This window comes from Bombina bombina, chromosome 8 (genome assembly GCF_027579735.1).
Source record: "Bombina bombina isolate aBomBom1 chromosome 8, aBomBom1.pri, whole genome shotgun sequence".
NCBI classification, from domain to species: Eukaryota; Metazoa; Chordata; class Amphibia; order Anura; family Bombinatoridae; genus Bombina; species Bombina bombina.
Window position 1 is genome coordinate 321810125 of NC_069506.1, and position 19653 is coordinate 321829777.

General features: G+C 46.2%; 1 protein-coding gene across 2 annotated transcripts in view; it reads right to left on the bottom strand.

Moving 5' to 3' along the window:
- Positions 1 to 12043, bottom strand: part of LOC128638226 (microtubule-associated protein RP/EB family member 1) — a 50295-nt gene extending 38252 nt beyond the window's left edge. The window contains exons 1-2 of one of the 2 annotated variants that reach the window (XM_053690075.1): positions 11946 to 12043; positions 5781 to 5904 (exon numbers count right to left, since the gene is read on the bottom strand). In XM_053690075.1, coding sequence (XP_053546050.1) covers positions 5781 to 5904; positions 11946 to 11948 — 127 coding nt within the window. In that variant the 5' untranslated portion in view covers positions 11949 to 12043. The other variant, XM_053690074.1, reaches the window with a different exon arrangement.
- Positions 12044 to 19653: the final 7610 nt, after the last annotated feature.

Here is a 19653-nt window from a genome sequence, read left to right on the forward strand (position 1 = left end):
TTCTCCCGGGTAGGATTTCCAAAAGAAATCCTATCCGACCGAGGCACCCAATTTACGGCTGAATTGACCCAACAACTCTGGCAGGTTTGCAAAATTAAGTCCCTCCTAAGCTCCCCATACCACCCCCAGACGAACGGGCTGTGTGAGAGGTTCAATGGGACCCTCAAGCAAATGCTCAAGACGTTCACTCAGGAATACCGAGACTGGGAACGCTTCCTGCCGCACCTCCTATTTGCTTATCGGGAGGTGCCCCAGGAAACGACAGGGTTCTCTCCCTTCGAGTTGCTCTACGGAAGAAAGGTACGGGGACCCCTAAACCTGATCCGGGAGCACTGGGAGGGAGAGATGGAGGCTGACGGTGTCCCAATTGTGCCATACGTGCTGGAACTCAGGGACCGAATGGAGCAATTAGCCAAATCCGTGCGGGCTAATCTCCAGTTGGCCCAGAGAAGACAGAAAGTATGGTACGATCGGGGGGCCCGAAAGAGAATCTTCACCATAGGACAAAAGGTGTTAGTACTTAAGCCGGTGAAGACAGACAAATTGCAGGCGTCCTGGCAGGGTCCCTACCAGATCGTAGAGAAAAGGGGAGACACCACTTATGTGATAGCTAGCTGCCACGACAACAATCTTAGAAAGACATTCCATGTAAACATGCTCAAGGAATATTTTGAGCGACCAGAGAACGTGACGGCCGTATGTTGTTCCCCTCAGGAAGACCCCGACAGTTTACCCATTCCAGACCTATTAGAAAAGAGCCTCCCCACAGGTATAGTGGCGCAGGTTCAGATAGGGGACCGACTTAGCCCCACTGAAAGGGAGCAGCTCAACCAACTCCTCCAGTCCAAACACCTCACCTTCTCCCCGAAGCCAGGGTACACTACTTTAACCACCCACCAGGTAGATACTCCGGGACAAGCTCCCTTGCGCCAGGCTCCGTACCGAATCCCCGAAGCAGTTAGGACAGGAATGAAGAAGGAGATCGATGAGATGCTCCAGCTCAGGGTAATTGAGCCCTCCGATAGTCCCTGGGCCTCCCCAGTTGTCTTGGTGCCCAAGAAAGATGGGACCACCCGGTTCTGCGTAGACTATCGGAGGCTCAATGAAAATACCGTGACGGACGCTTACCCTATGCCCAGGGTAGACGAGCTACTCGATCGTATAGCCAGGGGAAATTACCTGACCACTATTGACCTCTGCAAAGGTTACTGGCAGATTCCCCTGGCCCCGGAGGCTATCCCCAAGTCGGCATTCGTCACCCCATTCGGCTTATATCAGTTTAGGGTAATGCCGTTTGGGATGAAGAATGCCCCAGCTACATTCCAGCGCTTGGTGGATAGGCTCCTGGATGGCTTCCAGAGTTTTGCTTGCGCCTACCTGGACGACATAGCGATCCACAGTGAGTCCTGGGAGGACCACTTAGCTCATGTGGGAATGGTTCTGGATCAGATCCGGGCTGCTGGCCTGACTCTGAAGCCAGAAAAATGCCACTTTGGGATGGCCGAGGTACAGTACCTGGGTCACCGGGTGGGGTGTGGAAAGCAGCGACCAGAGCCGGCCAAAATAGAAGCTGTCGCCATTTGGCCCACCCCCATCACTAAGACTCAGGTCCTAGCCTTCCTGGGCACGGCAGGGTACTATAGACGGTTCGTACCAGACTACAGCACACTTGCCAAACCCCTGACTGACTTGACCAAGAAGAACTTACCTCGACAGGTCCTGTGGTCTCCCCACTGTGAAACGGCTTTCCAGGCTCTCAAAAATGCTCTAATTAACGCTCCTGTCTTGGCGGCCCCAGCCCTTAACAAACGTTTTATCGTCCATACAGATGCTTCCATGTTCGGGCTGGGAGCCGTCCTCAGCCAAGTAGGCGAAGATGGAGGGGAGCATCCAGTTGCCTACATCAGCCGGAAGCTCCTGCCCCGCGAAGTCAGCTATGCAGCGGTCGAAAAGGAGTGTTTGGCTTTGGTGTGGGCATTAAAGAAATTGACTCCCTATTTATATGGTCAGGAGTTCACTCTGGTCACCGACCATAACCCGTTGGTGTGGCTGAACCGGGTCTCTGGAGATAACGGCAGGCTATTACGTTGGAGCTTATCGTTGCAAACCTTCAATTTCACCATTACTTACAGACCTGGGAAACAGAATGGCAACGCCGACGGGTTGTCCAGACAAACCGACCTCAGCCCCGCATAACCAGCGGTCTGGACAGCCTTAGTCTGCCCCGAAAAGGGGTCAGACCGTGTCTGCCAGAGTGTTCCACAGAAAGGGAGCAATGTTACAGAAGCATTAGTTATTTTGTTGTGAAGAGCTTATTTCCCAGCAGCAATGCCTGAACCAGCAAGCCAGCGCCTAAGAAGGGCTCCAAGAAAACTGTAACAAGTTTCATTTCATAAAGAGTTAACTCTTTTTTTTCAGCTTTTAGAAACTATTGTCTAATCACCTCTGGAGCCAGACTGCTAATTGATAAGATGAACTTGTAAACTTGTTATCTTAAGTACTGTAATCCTATTGTGGCCTGTCAAAGGACAGTGCTCTCTATCTAAATGTGTGATGGGGGATTTTGTGCTTCCCCCCCTCTCCCCCTGGGAGTGCCCTGTGTGCATGTAACCTTAATAAAAAGCAGGCTGGGCATCCCAGTCCTGAGTTCTTGTTTGACCCTCAATCGCAGCGTTGACTCGTTTTTGTGGGCAGAAGGGTATCCTAGCTGTACTGCAGCTAAGGGAGATTATTCTATATTTGCGAGACTCATATAGAATACTATGGAAAGCAGCTTCTCCCCTCTTTAGCAATAGGGATCCAGGCTACTAAGCGGTCCATCTCTCAGCGAGACTAAGGGTAACCGTAACACCAGTGAAACCAATATAACATCTCAACATTCACAAATATACATTTCTGACATTCAAAAACAAAACAAAAACAAATCAGTGACCAATATAGCCACCTTTCTTTGCAAGGACACTCAAAAGCCTGCCATCCATGGATTCTGTCAGTGTTTTGATCTGTTCCCCATCAACATTGCGTGCAGCAGCAACCACAGCCTCCCAGACACTGTTCAGAGAGGTGTACTGTTTTCCCTCCTTGTAAATCTCACATTTGATGATGGACCACAGGTTCTCAATGGGGTTCAGATCAGGTGAACAAGGAGGCCATGTCATTAGATTTTCTTCTTTTATACCCTTTCTTGCCAGCCACGCTGTGGAGTACTTGGACGCGTGTGATGGAGCATTGTCCTGCATGAAAATCATGTTTTTCTTGAAGGATGCAGACTTCTTCCTGTACCACTGCTTGAAGAAGGTGTCTTCCAGAAACTGGCAGTAGGACTGGGAGTTAAGCTTGACTCCATCCTCAACCCGAAAAGGCCCCACAAGCTCATCTTTGATGATACCAGCCCAAACTAGTACTCCACCTCCACCTTGCTGGCGTCTGAGTCGGACTGGAGCTCTCTGCCCTTTACCAATCCAGCCACGGGCCCATCCATCTGGCCCATCAAGACTCACTCTCATTTCATCAGTCCATAAAACCTTAGAAAAATCAGTCTTGAGATATTTCTTGGCCCAGTCTTGACGTTTCAGCTTGTGTGTCTTGTTCAGTGGTGGTCGTCTTTCAGCCTTTCTTACCTTGGCCATATCTCTGAGTATTGCACACCTTGTGCTTTTGGGCACTCCAGTGATGTTGCAGCTCTGAAATATGGCCAAACTGGTGGCAAGTGGCATCTTGGCAGCTGCACGCTTGACTTTTCTCAGTTCATGGGCAGTTATTTTGCGCCTTGGTTTTTCCACACGCTTCTTGCGACCCTGTTGACTATTTTGAATGAAACGCTTGATTGTTCGATGATCACGCTTCAGAAGCTTTGCAATTTTAAGAGTGCTGCATCCCTCTGCAAGATATCTCACTATTTTTGACTTTTCTGAGCCTGTCAAGTCCTTCTTTTGACCCATTTTGCCAAAGGAAAGGAAGTTGCCTAATAATTATGCACACCTGATATAGGGTGTTGATGTCATTAGACCACACCCCTTCTCATTACAGAGATGCACATCACCTAATATGCTTAATTGGTAGTAGGCTTTCGAGCCTATACAGCTTGTAGTAAGACAACATGCATAAAGAGGATGATGTGGTCAAAATACTAATTTGCCTAATAATTCTGCACTCCCTGTACATGTGTCTGTATCTTATATCTGTAGGAATAATCAGATATCAATACTTTATCACATTGTGTACATATACATGTGTCTGTATCTTATATCTGTAGGTATAATCAGATCTCATTACTTTATCACATTGTGTACATATACATGTGTCTGTATCTTATATCTGTAGGTATAATCAGATCTCATTACTTTATCACATTGTGTACATATACATGTGTCTTTATCGTATATCTGTAGGTATAATCAGATCTCATTACTGTATCACACTGTGTACATATACAGGTGTATTTATCTTATATCTGTAAGTATAATCAGATCTCATTACTTTATCACATTGTGTACATATACATGTGACTTTATCTTATATCTGTAGGTATAATCAGATCTCATTACTGTATCACAATGTGTACATATACATGTGTCTTTATCTTATAGCTGTAGGTATAATCAGATCTCATTGCTTTATCACATTGTGTACATATACATGTGTATTTATCTTATATCTGTAGGTACAATCAGCTCTCATTACTTTATCACATTGTGTACATATACATGTGTATTTATCTTATATCTGTAGGTACAATCAGATCTCATTACTTTATCACATTGTGTACATATACATGTGTATTTATCTTATATCTGTAGGTATAATCAGATCTCTTTACTGTATCACATTGTGTACATATACATGTGTCTGTATCTTATATCTGTAGTTATAATCAGATCTCATTACTGTATCACATTGTGTACATATACATGTGTCTGTATCTTATATCTGTAGGTATAATCAGATCTCATTACTGTATCACATTGTGTACATATACATGTGTCTTTATCTTATAGCTGTAGGTATAATCAGATCTCATTACTTTATCACATTGTGTACATATACATGTGTCTTTATCTTATAGCTGTAGGTATAATCAGATCTCATTACGGCCCATTTTTGGTGATCAACCTGGGTTGTTCTTGCTGATTGGTGGATAAATTCACCCACCAATAAACAAGTGCTCTCCAGGGTCTACACCAAAAATTGTCTGGCTCCTTAGCTTAGATGCCTTCTTTTTCAAATAAAGATAGAACAAAGAAAAAATGATAATAGGAGTAAATTAGAAAGTTGCTGCTCTATCTGAATCACAAAATAAAAAATATTGGGTTCAGTGTCCATTTAAATATCATACATCCATGTGTACAAGCAAATAAAAGCAATGCGCTGCTTATCCTAAACCTGTTTATGTTTAATCCTATAGAGGCGTTAAACACTTAGGGGTCGTACACAATCCTTTAAAAAAGTTTATATAATTATGTTTCTATAAAATTCCCCATTCTGTAGATAAATTATTTGATAAGCTTTTTGAAAAGATTGTGATCAACCCCATAGTTAGCAACGATCATTTGTGTAATAATGTAAATCATGTTATTTTTATGTTGTGATAGCCATTTTGTGTAGAACAATTAGCAAGCTGCCTCAAGTAAACTGCATTATTGCTAATGTTGTTAGGGGCTCATTAGCAGCATCATTAGCAGCATCTAGTACATAGACGATGCTCCCCAAATTGCTTAGCCTCAGTATCATCTAAATTAACTCTGTTAGGGTCTCACTGATAGACTACACATGAAAACTACCTGAACACAGCTCCTCAACCGCTCTAAGATTTATCTGTAGAGATTCATTAACCCAAGCCAGGATATCATGGCTCCTGAGATCGTCACTGGCCTCCAAAGTGGAATCAACATTAACAGCCATTTTCTGGAGAGAAAAAAAAAAAAGATTAATTATAGGCGCAAGATAAAACTGCAACATGCACAAGCAACATAGGGAAATGCTATGGGTAGTGCAGGCTTCTCCCTCCCACCTCTCTGTATTACACCGCCCGGGTCGGTCTCACTCCCCTATACACTCATTTCTACTCATCATTTTATGTTACGCTGTCTCTGTTCCTTTTACCCCTCTTGTGGGGCTCTCTCATCAAGTGTATTTGTATCTGTTTCTCTTATTGCATGAAAGTCTATTTAACTCTCTTCCAAACTTCTGTCTCGCCTCCTGCCCCATTCTCTTGAGACCAAAGCATTATGGGAGAATCTCTCTCATCTCTCAAGCTGTACATTTTGACTCTTTTTCTAATTTAAAGCTGAAACCTCTCATTTGTATTCAGCCTCTGAGCCTCATGTATTTCCTCCTGTCCTCCCTCAACTGTCTTTTATCCTATTATCTATTCAGTATCTCACCCCAGTATGTCTAATGTCTCTATGTTCTTCTACTTTACAGCCTTTAGTCTCTTACACCTTTCTACTCTCTGACTATGTGCCTCTCATCTATTTCAGTCTCTAGGTTTTCTGCTTCTCCACAATATCAGTGACCTAACTACCCCCTTATGTTCTCCTCCAAGGTTTGTCTGACACATCTGCCCCAGTCTATTGCTTTCTCCGTCTCCCCGCCTGTCACATCTCCCAGTCTGTCACATCTCCCTCTCCCCTGTCACATCTCCCTCTCCCAGTCTGTCACATCTCCCTCTCCCCCGTCACATCTCCCAGTCTGTCACATCTCCCTCTCCCCCGTCACATCTCCCAGTCTGTCACATCTCCCTCTCCCCCGTCACATCTCCCAGTCTGTCACATCTCCCTCTCCCCCTGTCACATCTCCCTCTCCCCTGTCCCATCTCCCAGTCTGTCACATCTCCCTCTCCCCTGTCACATCTCCCTCTCCCCTGTCACATCTCCCTCTCCCCCGTCACATCTCCCTCTCCCCCGTCACATCTCCCTCTCCCCCGTCACATCTCCAACTCTGTCACATCTCCCTCTCCCCTGTCACATCTCCCAGTCTGTCACATCTCCCTCTCCCCCTGTCACATCTCCCTCTCCCCTGTCACATCTCCCAGTCTGTCACATCTCCCTCTCCCCCTGTCACATCTCCCTCTCCCCCGTCACATCTCCCTCTCCCCCGTCACATCTCCCTCTCCCCCGTCACATCTCCCTCTCCCCCGTCACATCTCCAACTCTGTCACATCTCCCTCTCCCCTGTCACATCTCCCAGTCTGTCACATCTCCCTCTCCCCTGTCACATCTCCCAGTCTGTCACATCTCCCTCTCCCCCTGTCACATCTCCCTCTCCCCTGTCCCATCTCCAGTCTGTCACATCTCCCTCTCCCCTGTCACATCTCCCTCTCCCCCTGTCACATCTCCCAGTCTGTCACATCTCCCTCTCCCCCTGTCACATCTCCCAGTCTGTCACATCTCCCTCTCCCCCTGTCACATCTCCCAGTCTGTCACATCTCCCTCTCCCCCTGTCACATCTCCCAGTCTGTCACATCTCCCTCTCCCCCTGTCACATCTCCCAGTCTGTCACATCTCCCTCTCCCCCTGTCACATCTCCCAGTCTGTCACATCTCCCTCTCCCCCTGTCACATCTCCCAGTCTGTCACATCTCCCTCTCCCCCTGTCACATCTCCCAGTCTGTCACATCTCCCTCTCCCCCTGTCACATCTCCCAGTCTGTCACATCTCCCTCTCCCCCTGTCACATCTCCCAGTCTGTCACATCTCCCTCTCCCCCTGTCACATCTCCCAGTCTGTCACATCTCCCTCTCCCCCTGTCACATCTCCCAGTCTGTCACATCTCCCTCTCCCCCTGTCACATCTCCCAGTCTGTCACATCTCCCTCTCCCCCTGTCACATCTCCCAGTCTGTCACATCTCCCTCTCCCCCTGTCACATCTCCCAGTCTGTCACATCTCCCTCTCCCCCTGTCACATCTCCCAGTCTGTCACATCTCCCTCTCCCCCTGTCACATCTCCCAGTCTGTCACATCTCCCTCTCCCCCTGTCACATCTCCCAGTCTGTCACATCTCCCTCTCCCCCTGTCACATCTCCCAGTCTGTCACATCTCCCTCTCCCCCTGTCACATCTCCCAGTCTGTCACATCTCCCTCTCCCCCTGTCACATCTCCCAGTCTGTCACATCTCCCTCTCCCCCTGTCACATCTCCCAGTCTGTCACATCTCCCTCTCCCCCTGTCACATCTCCCAGTCTGTCACATCTCCCTCTCCCCCTGTCACATCTCCCAGTCTGTCACATCTCCCTCTCCCCCTGTCACATCTCCCAGTCTGTCACATCTCCCTCTCCCCCTGTCACATCTCCCAGTCTGTCACATCTCCCTCTCCCCCTGTCACATCTCCCAGTCTGTCACATCTCCCTCTCCCCCTGTCACATCTCCCAGTCTGTCACATCTCCCTCTCCCCCTGTCACATCTCCCAGTCTGTCACATCTCCCTCTCCCCCTGTCACATCTCCCAGTCTGTCACATCTCCCTCTCCCCCTGTCACATCTCCCAGTCTGTCACATCTCCCTCTCCCCCTGTCACATCTCCCAGTCTGTCACATCTCCCTCTCCCCCTGTCACATTTCCCAGTCTGTCACATCTCCCTCTCCCCCTGTCACATCTCCCAGTCTGTCACATCTCCCTCTCCCCCTGTCACATCTCCCAGTCTGTCACATCTCCCTCTCCCCCTGTCACATCTCCCAGTCTGTCACATCTCCCTCTCCCCCTGTCACATCTCCCAGTCTGTCACATCTCCCTCTCCCCCTGTCACATCTCCCAGTCTGTCACATCTCCCTCTCCCCCTGTCACATCTCCCAGTCTGTCACATCTCCCTCTCCCCCTGTCACATCTCCCAGTCTGTCACATCTCCCTCTCCCCCTGTCACATCTCCCAGTCTGTCACATCTCCCTCTCCCCCTGTCACATCTCCCAGTCTGTCACATCTCCCTCTCCCCCTGTCACATCTCCCAGTCTGTCACATCTCCCTCTCCCCCTGTCACATCTCCCAGTCTGTCACATCTCCCTCTCCCCCTGTCACATCTCCCAGTCTGTCACATCTCCCTCTCCCCCTGTCACATCTCCCAGTCTGTCACATCTCCCTCTCCCCCTGTCACATCTCCCAGTCTGTCACATCTCCCTCTCCCCCTGTCACATCTCCCAGTCTGTCACATCTCCCTCTCCCCCTGTCACATCTCCCAGTCTGTCACATCTCCCTCTCCCCCTGTCACATCTCCCAGTCTGTCACATCTCCCTCTCCCCCTGTCACATCTCCCAGTCTGTCACATCTCCCTCTCCCCCTGTCACATCTCCCAGTCTGTCACATCTCCCTCTCCCCCTGTCACATCTCCCAGTCTGTCACATCTCCCTCTCCCCCTGTCACATCTCCCAGTCTGTCACATCTCCCTCTCCCCCTGTCACATCTCCCAGTCTGTCACATCTCCCTCTCCCCCTGTCACATCTCCCAGTCTGTCACATCTCCCTCTCCCCCTGTCACATCTCCCAGTCTGTCACATCTCCCTCTCCCCCTGTCACATCTCCCAGTCTGTCACATCTCCCTCTCCCCCTGTCACATCTCCCAGTCTGTCACATCTCCCTCTCCCCCTGTCACATCTCCCAGTCTGTCACATCTCCCTCTCCCCCTGTCACATCTCCCAGTCTGTCACATCTCCCTCTCCCCCTGTCACATCTCCCAGTCTGTCACATCTCCCTCTCCCCCTGTCACATCTCCCAGTCTGTCACATCTCCCTCTCCCCCTGTCACATCTCCCAGTCTGTCACATCTCCCTCTCCCCCTGTCACATCTCCCAGTCTGTCACATCTCCCTCTCCCCTGTCACATCTCCCTGTCTGTCACATCTCCCTCTCCCCTGTCACATCTCCCTCTCCCCTGTCACATCTCCCTGTCTGTCACATCTCCCTCTCCCCTGTCACATCTCCCTCTCCCTTGTCACATCTCCCTCTCCCTTGTCACATCTCCCTGTCTGTCACATCTCCCAGTCTGTCACATCTCCCTCTCCCCCTGTCACATCTCCCAGTCTGTCACATCTCCCTCTCCCCCTGTCACATCTCCCAGTCTGTCACATCTCCCTCTCCCCCTGTCACATTTCCCAGTCTGTCACATCTCCCTCTCCCCCTGTCACATCTCCCAGTCTGTCACATCTCCCTCTCCCCCTGTCACATCTCCCAGTCTGTCACATCTCCCTCTCCCCCTGTCACATCTCCCAGTCTGTCACATCTCCCTCTCCCCCTGTCACATCTCCCAGTCTGTCACATCTCCCTCTCCCCCTGTCACATCTCCCAGTCTGTCACATCTCCCTCTCCCCCTGTCACATCTCCCAGTCTGTCACATCTCCCTCTCCCCCTGTCACATCTCCCAGTCTGTCACATCTCCCTCTCCCCCTGTCACATCTCCCAGTCTGTCACATCTCCCTCTCCCCCTGTCACATCTCCCAGTCTGTCACATCTCCCTCTCCCCCTGTCACATCTCCCAGTCTGTCACATCTCCCTCTCCCCCTGTCACATCTCCCAGTCTGTCACATCTCCCTCTCCCCCTGTCACATCTCCCAGTCTGTCACATCTCCCTCTCCCCCTGTCACATCTCCCAGTCTGTCACATCTCCCTCTCCCCCTGTCACATCTCCCAGTCTGTCACATCTCCCTCTCCCCCTGTCACATCTCCCAGTCTGTCACATCTCCCTCTCCCCCTGTCACATCTCCCAGTCTGTCACATCTCCCTCTCCCCCTGTCACATCTCCCAGTCTGTCACATCTCCCTCTCCCCCTGTCACATCTCCCAGTCTGTCACATCTCCCTCTCCCCCTGTCACATCTCCCAGTCTGTCACATCTCCCTCTCCCCCTGTCACATCTCCCAGTCTGTCACATCTCCCTCTCCCCCTGTCACATCTCCCAGTCTGTCACATCTCCCTCTCCCCCTGTCACATCTCCCAGTCTGTCACATCTCCCTCTCCCCCTGTCACATCTCCCAGTCTGTCACATCTCCCTCTCCCCCTGTCACATCTCCCAGTCTGTCACATCTCCCTCTCCCCCTGTCACATCTCCCAGTCTGTCACATCTCCCTCTCCCCCTGTCACATCTCCCAGTCTGTCACATCTCCCTCTCCCCCTGTCACATCTCCCAGTCTGTCACATCTCCCTCTCCCCCTGTCACATCTCCCAGTCTGTCACATCTCCCTCTCCCCCTGTCACATCTCCCAGTCTGTCACATCTCCCTCTCCCCCTGTCACATCTCCCAGTCTGTCACATCTCCCTCTCCCCCTGTCACATCTCCCAGTCTGTCACATCTCCCTCTCCCCCTGTCACATCTCCCAGTCTGTCACATCTCCCTCTCCCCTGTCACATCTCCCTGTCTGTCACATCTCCCTCTCCCCTGTCACATCTCCCTCTCCCCTGTCACATCTCCCTGTCTGTCACATCTCCCTCTCCCCTGTCACATCTCCCTCTCCCTTGTCACATCTCCCTCTCCCTTGTCACATCTCCCTGTCTGTCACATCTCCCAGTCTGTCACATCTCCCTCTCCCCCTGTCACATCTCCCAGTCTGTCACATCTCCCTCTCCCCCTGTCACATCTCCCAGTCTGTCACATCTCCCTCTCCCCTGTCACATCTCCCAGTCTGTCACATCTCCCTCTCCCCTGTCACATCTCCCTCTCCCCTGTCACATCTCCCAGTCTGTCACATCTCCCTCTCCCCTGTCACATCTCCCTCTCCCCCTGTCACATCTCCCAGTCTGTCACATCTCCCTCTCCCCTGTCACATCTCCCAGTCTGTCACATCTCCCTCTCCCCTGTCACATCTCCCTCACTACATTCTCTTGTTTTCTACCTCCACTCATTCTTACCCCAGTCATGTAGCTTTCTCCCCTTCCTGAGTATGTCACATCTTCCTCACCCCAATCTCATGCGTTCTCTCCCACATACAAACACCCATTGTACTGCTCCCTTATATCATGAAAGCTGGGACCATACCATTTTCTCAGTGAGTCTGTTCTGTATGTCTCTCTCCCATGAACCTCCGTTTAGTTACAGATTCTGTTACATCTATCCCCACCTTCTTTTATTTAAGGAGGATTAGATTCTTTCCTGCGCTACTGAAGAAAAGAAAAAACTTTATGCAGCCTCAGGTATACTTTATTTCCTTCCTGTCAGGGCATTCATCTACTTTATCGCATGCGTATCACATACTGTGCTCACTTGCTTTTTCATACATGCTTCTTTATGGATTTATAATTTGGCTGCAATGGACTGAAGATAGAATGATGCAAATAGGTTTATATTTAGTGATACCAGCACTTGATTATTCCACCTTAATTAAAAAAAGGAAACCATGACAGACAGAAAAGGGGCGTGGCTCACAGCTAGCTGCACAGGATTAGCTGAGTGTAACCATGTGACCCAGAGGCTGCTAGTAGCTAATTGCTAGAGAGTCTTCTATCTAAACTTTAAAGAGTATTAATTGTTATAGAAGCTGTAGATTCAGGAGCTATGTCTCCTCTTAAATGCTCAAATGATAATAAATATTTAATATATCAATGCTTCTGGGGGGTTGCCAGGTAACACATTCTTTATTGGTATTTTTTTTATAAGTAGAAAGTAACTTTTATGTCACATGGATGCAGCAATAGCAATAGTTTACATTAAAGGGACACTGAAACCAATTTTTTATTCTTTCGTGATTCAGATAGACTCGCAGTGCTTTCCAAACTGTGTGTTGTGACACATTAGTGTGTTGGCGCAGTGTGTAGGTGTGTCCCTGCTTCAGCACAATTTTTTTTTAATTTTTTTTTAAATTTTGGTTTCCGACTTTCCGCCTGCCTGCTACGCATATCAGGTGGTTGACACGTGATTGATACCTAATGGGTCACAGATCATCTTAACCTATAGGCCCAGCTTAGTGGGAACTAAAAGAAGTTGTCTACCATAGGAATGTGTGAACCACGATACCGGAGGTGACGTGTAATCAGCTGTTGTAGGTTTGTGGTGCTCACTGCGCATGCGCAAGAGGCCCAAACTCCTCCAAACAGGAGTCGACTTATTTGATAACAACGGGTTGCGGGATTCTATGCGCACACGGCCCTACTCATCAGACAAGACCCTATTGGTTGTACAGCCACTGACTTCACGGCCCAATCAGATAATGCAGTACCGCTTTTTTACTATATATTATCTGATCAGTCCGTTTGATTTGCAACACGTCCATTCACCAAATTGATCTATTGCAAGTCGCCGACTGTCTAGTGATTGTTATTATTGTAATGAAACTTAAAGGGTTAATCACATACTTAAAGGGACAGTAAAGTCAAAATTAAACTTTCATGATTCAGACAGAGCATGCAATTTTAAACAAATTACCAATTCACTTATCAAATTTGCTTCGTTCTCTTGGCAATTTTTATTGAAGAGTAAAACTAGGTAGGTTCATAAGAGCTCAGGAGTGTGCACATATCTTTAGGACTCTATGGCAGCAGTGTTTTGCAGCATTATTGTAGCATTGTTATAGAGTGCTAAAGACATGTGCACACTCCTGAGCTTTTATAAGCCTACTTATATTTGACTCTTCAATAAAAGATGCCAAGAGAACAAAGCTAATGTGATAAGTGAATCAGAAAGTTGTTTAAAATTTGATGCTCTATCTGAATCATGAGAGTTTAATTTTGACTTTACTGTCCCTTTAAAATTATCCTTGAGACCTGCAGAGTACTGCTTGTCTGAGAGTAAAACACATAGCATTACAGCATTGATAGTGTTAAAATGACATGCTTTAACAGATAAGAGAATAATGTTAACACTATAATGGCCCTTTAAACTAGACCTAGTAGTGGTTTCATGATACAATGAGGGCAGAAAATAAAACTACTATATACAGGGTAAGGGAAAAGCCACTTGACAAATGCATTACAAGTAGTGATGTCCCGAACTGTTCGCCCGCGAACGGTTCACGGCGAACTTAGCTTGTTCGCGTTCGCCGCTGCGGGCAAACACATGCGATGTCCGATCCGCCCCCTATGTGTCATCATTGAGGAAACTTTGACCCTGTATGTCACAGCCTTCTGACACATTAGAGTCAATCAGCATTAGACACTCCCTCACAGACCCTCCCAGCTTCTTGGCAGCAGCCATTTTAGCCTCATAACAACCTTGCTTTGTTAGTGAGAGGATGTTTTGTTTTGCTGCTGCTGATATTATAGGGAAATAGATAGCTAGGCTAGTGTATTTAGTGTCCACTACAGTCCTGAAGGACTCATCTCATCTCTGCTGCAAGGACAGCACCCCAAAAAGCCCTTTTTAGGGCTATAACTCGAGCCGTTTTTTTTTTTTTCTTCGTATTTTTATTAGCATTTGCCTGGCTTTCAGCCTGTGTGTAAGGCTCACAGCATATGCTGTGATTACTGCCACCACTGATATCTGCCTAACAACATTAGTTTAAATTTAACCAACAAAATTTGAAATTATTTTGCTAGTGTAATTTATTTTCATTTTCTATCAGGCCTGTGTCACACAGCAAATACTCTGTTTCATTGCTCTGTGCCAGCCACCAGTGGTCATATCCGCTTATAACATTATTTTAAATTTAAAAAAAAACTTTTAAATCATTTTGCTAGTGTAATCTAATTTCATTTTCTATCAGGCCTGTGTCTGTCAGGCTCACACAGCATATACTTCAGTTTTTTTCAGTCTTTTGGTTAATTGCTCTGTGCCAGGCAGCCACCACTCATATCTGCTTCACCTTATATTAAATTTAAAAAAAAACTTTAAAATGTTTTTGTTAGTGTAATCTAATATCATTTTCTATCAGGCCTGTGTGTTTTGCTGACTTACAGAGCATACTGTGTTTAATTGCTGCCCTCCCTAGTCTATGAGTCACGACTCATATGTGTTTAACCTTTTTTTAAATTCCCCCCCAAAAAAAAAACTTTAAATCATTTTTCTAGTGTAATCTAATTGTATTTTCTATCAGGCGTGTGTGTATCTGACTTACAGAGCCTACTGTTTTTAATTGCTGCCCTTCCAAGGCTATCAGCCACGACTGATATGTGCTTAACCTTTTTCTTTAAATTCCCCCCAAAAAATCTTTAAATCATTATGCTAGTGTAATCTAATTTTATTTTCTATCAGGCCTGTGTCTAACTGTCTATCTGACTTACAGAGCATACTGTTGTTAATTGCTGCCCTACGTAGCAGCCAGCCAGTGCCACCACTCATATGTGCACTGCTTAACATTATTTTAATATTAAAATATAAACTTTTAAATTATTTTGCTAGTGTAATCTAACTTAATTTTCTATCAGGCCTGTGTTTTTCTCACTTACACAGCATACTGTGTTAAATTGCTGCCCTACCTACCAGCCACGACTCATATCTGCCAGCCTGTGTGCCAGGCCCAACTGGCCAATTAGTGCCACCAATCATAGTTGTTGTAACAGTATATAAAAAAATTTAAATCATAAGTTTTTTGACTGCAAATCTTCAGTCTCCTAGTGCCATTGAATTGCAGTTTCCTCCTGCCTGCCAGCCTGTGTGCCAGGCCCAACTAGCCAATTAGTGCCACCAATCATAGTTGTTGTAACAGTATTGTTAATATTTAAAATTAAACATTGTTCGATTGTGAATCATCAGTTTGCTCGTGCCATTGAATTGCACTTTCCTCCTGCCTGCCAGCCTGTGTGCCAGGCCCAACTAGCCAATTAGTACCACCAATCATAGTTGTTTTAACAGTATTGAAAAAATTGTAAATAATCACTTTTTTGACTGTGAATCTGCAGTCTAGTAGTGCCATTGAATTGCAGTTCCCTCCTGCCTGCCAGCCTGTGTGCCAGGCCCAACTAGCCAATTAGTACCACCAATCATAGTTGTTTTAACAGTATTGAAAAAATTGTAAATCATCACTTTTTTTACTGTGAATCTGCAGTCTAGTAGTGCCATTGAATTGCAGTTCCCTCCTGCCTGCCAGCCTGTGTGCCAGGCCCAACTAGCCAATTAGTGCCACCAATCATAGTTGTTTTAACAGTATAGAAAAAATTGTAAATCATCACTTTTTTGACTGTGAATCTGCAGTCTAGTAGTGCCATTGAATTGCAGTTCCCTCCTGCCTGCCAGCCTGTGTGCCAGGCCGACTTGCCAACTAGTTACACCAATCCTAGTTGTTGTAACAGTATTGTTAATCTTTAAAATTACAAATTGTTCGCTTGTGAATCATCAGTTTGCTCGTGCCATTGAATTGCACTTTCCTCCTGCCTGCCAGCCTGTGTGCCAGGCCCAACTAGCCAATTAGTGCCACCAATCATATTTCTTGTAACAGTATAGAAAAAATTTAAAATCATAAGTTTTTTGACTGCAAATCTTCATTCTCCTAGTGCCATTGAATTGCAGTTTCCTCCTGCCTGCCAGCCTGTGTGCCAGGCCCAACTAGCCAATTAGTGCCACCAATCATACAGGGAGTGCAGAATTATTAGGCAAATGAGTATTTTGACCACATCATCCTCTTTATACATGTTGTCTTACTCCAAGCTGTATAGGCTCGAAAGCCTACTACCAATTAAGCATATTAGGTGATGTGCATCTCTGTAATGAGAAGGGGTATGGTCTAATGACATCAACACCCTATATCAGGTGTGCATAATTATTAGGCAACTTCCTTTCCTTTGGCAAAATGGGTCAAAAGAAGGACTTGACAGGCTCAAAAAAGTCAAAAATAGTGAGATATCTTGCAGAGGGATGCAGCACTCTTTAAATTGCAAAGCTTCTGAAGCGTGATCATCGAACAATCAAGCGTTTCATTCAAAATAGTCAACAGGGTCGCAAGAAGCGTGTGGAAAAACCAAGGTGCAAAATAACTGCCCATGAACTGAGAAAAGTCAAGCGTGCAGCTGCCAAGATGCCACTTGCCACCAGTTTGGCCATATTTCAGAGCTGCAACATCACTGGAGTGCCCAAAAGCACAAGGTGTGCAATACTCAGAGACATGGCCAAGGTAAGAAAGGCTGAAAGACGACTACCACTGAACAAGACACACAAGCTGAAACGTCAAGACTGGGCCAAGAAATATCTCAAGACTGATTTTTCTAAGGTTTTATGGACTGATGAAATGAGAGTGAGTCTTGATGGGCCAGATGGATGGGCCCGTGGATGGATTGGTAAAGGGCAGAGAGCTCCAGTCCGACTCAGACGCCAGCAAGGTGGAGGTGGAGTACTGGTTTGGGCTGGTATCATCAAAGATGAGCTTGTGGGGCCTTTTCGGGTTGAGGATGGAGTCAAGCTCAACTCCCAGTCCTACTGCCAGTTTCAGAAAGACACCTTCTTCAAGCAGTGGTACAGGAAGAAGTCTGCATCCTTCAAGAAAAACATGATTTTCATGCAGGACAATGCTCCATCACACACGTCCAAGTACTCCACAGCGTGGCTGGCAAGAAAGGGTATAAAAGAAGAAAATCTAATGACATGGCCTCCTTGTTCACCTGATCTGAACCCCATTGAGAACCTGTGGTCCATCATCAAATGTGAGCTTTACAAGGAGGGAAAACAGTACACCTCTCTGAACAGTGTCTGGGAGGCTGTGGTTGCTGCTGCACGCAATGTTGATGGTGAACAGATCAAAACACTGAGAGAATCAATGGATGGCAGGCTTTTGAGTGTCCTTGCAAAGAAAGGTGGCTATATTGGTCACTGATTTGTTTTTGTTTTGTTTTTGAATGTCAGAAATGTATATTTGTGAATGTTGAGATGTTATATTGGTTTCACTGGTAAAAATAAATAATTGAAATGGGTATATATTTGTTTTTTGTTAAGTTGCCTAATAATTATGCACAGTAATAGTCACCTGCACACACAGATATCCCCCTAAAATAGCTATAACTAAAAACAAACTAAAAACTGCTTCCAAAACTATTCAGCTTTGATATTAATGAGTTTTTTGGGTTCATTGAGAACATGGTTGTTGTTCAATAATAAAATTAATCCTCAAAAATACAACTTGCCTAATAATTCTGCACTCCCTGTAGTTGTTATAACAGTATTGAAAAAATTGTAAATCATCACTTTTTTGACTGTGAATCTGTAGTCTAGTAGTGCCATTGAATTGCAGTTCCCTCCTGCCTGCCAGCCTGTGTGCCAGGCCGACTTGCCAACTAGTTACACCAATCATATTTGTTGTCACAGTATTGTAAATATTTTAAATTAAAAATTGTTTGATTGTTATTCTGAATCATCAGTTTGCTCGTGCCATTGAATTGCACTTTCCTCCTGCCTGCCAGTCTGTGTGCCAGGCCCAACTAGCCAATTAGTGCCACCTATCATATTTCTTTTAACAGTATTGAAAAAATTGTAAATCATCACTGTTTTGACTGTGAATCTGCAGTCTACTATTGCCCTTGAATTGCATTTTCCTCCTGCCTGCCAGCCTGTGTGCCAGGCCGACTTGCCAACTAGTTACACCAATCATATTTGTTGTCACAGTATTGTTAATATTTAAAATTAAAAATTGTTTGATTGTTATTCTGAATCATCAGTTTGCTCGTGCCATTGAATTGCACTTTCCTCCTGCCTGCCAGCCTGTGTGCCAGGCCCAACTAGCCAATTAGTGCCACCCATCATATTTCTTTTAACAGTATTGAAAAAATTGTAAATCATCCCTTTTTTGACTGTGAATCTGCAGTCTACTAGTGAAACAACCGAGTTAGCCATGGGTGTTAGTCCAAGACCGCTTGGCTTTTTTTTGGTTTGGGTGCGGATAATCATGCAGGCCATATAGACCTGCCACCATTTGGGGTTGTATCAGGTATTAAACTAATAAGAACAGTACTACCAAAATACAGCCAATTAAGGGCCTATCAAGACTGAGCCAAGGTTGGATTGTAGTATTTTGTTAAGCTAATCATGATGGCCATGTAGACCACCCCCTGAGAGGCCTGGAAGTAACAGGGATGAGATGAAAGTGCTAAGAATAGTACAACATGAAACAACCGAGTTAGCCATGGGTGTTAGTCCAAGACCGCTTGGCTTTTTTTTGGTTTGGGTGCGGCTAATCATGCAGGCCATATAGAGCTGCCACCATTCAGTGTTGTATCAGGTATTAAACTAATAAGAACAGTACTACCAAAATACAGCCAATTAAGGGCCTATCAAGACTGAGCCAAGGTTGGATTGTAGTATTTTGTTAGGCTAATCATGATGGCCATGTAGACCACCCCCGAGAGGCCTGGAAGTAACAGGGATGAAAGTGCTAAGAATAGTACTACTTGAAACAACCAAGTTAGCCATGGGTGTTAGTCCAAGACTGCTTGGCTTTTTTTTGGGTTTGGGTGCGGCTAATCATGAAGGCCATATAGACCTGCCACCATTCGGTGTTGTAACAGGTATTAAACTGCTAAGAACAGTACTACTTAACACAACCCAGTTACCATGGGTCCCAGAGCATATGTTTTATTATTATATTTTGTAAGGGTAATCATGCAGGCCATATAGACCTCCCCCAATAGGGTGAGTAACAGGTATTGAAATGCTAAGAACAGTACTACTTAACACAAAGTTACCATGGGTCCCAGAGCATATGTCTTATTATTATATTTTGTTCGGTTAATCATGCAGGCCATACAGACCTCCCCCGATAGGGTAAGTAACAGGTATTAAAATGCTAAGAAGAGTACTACTTAACACAACCTAGTTACCATGGGTCCCAGAC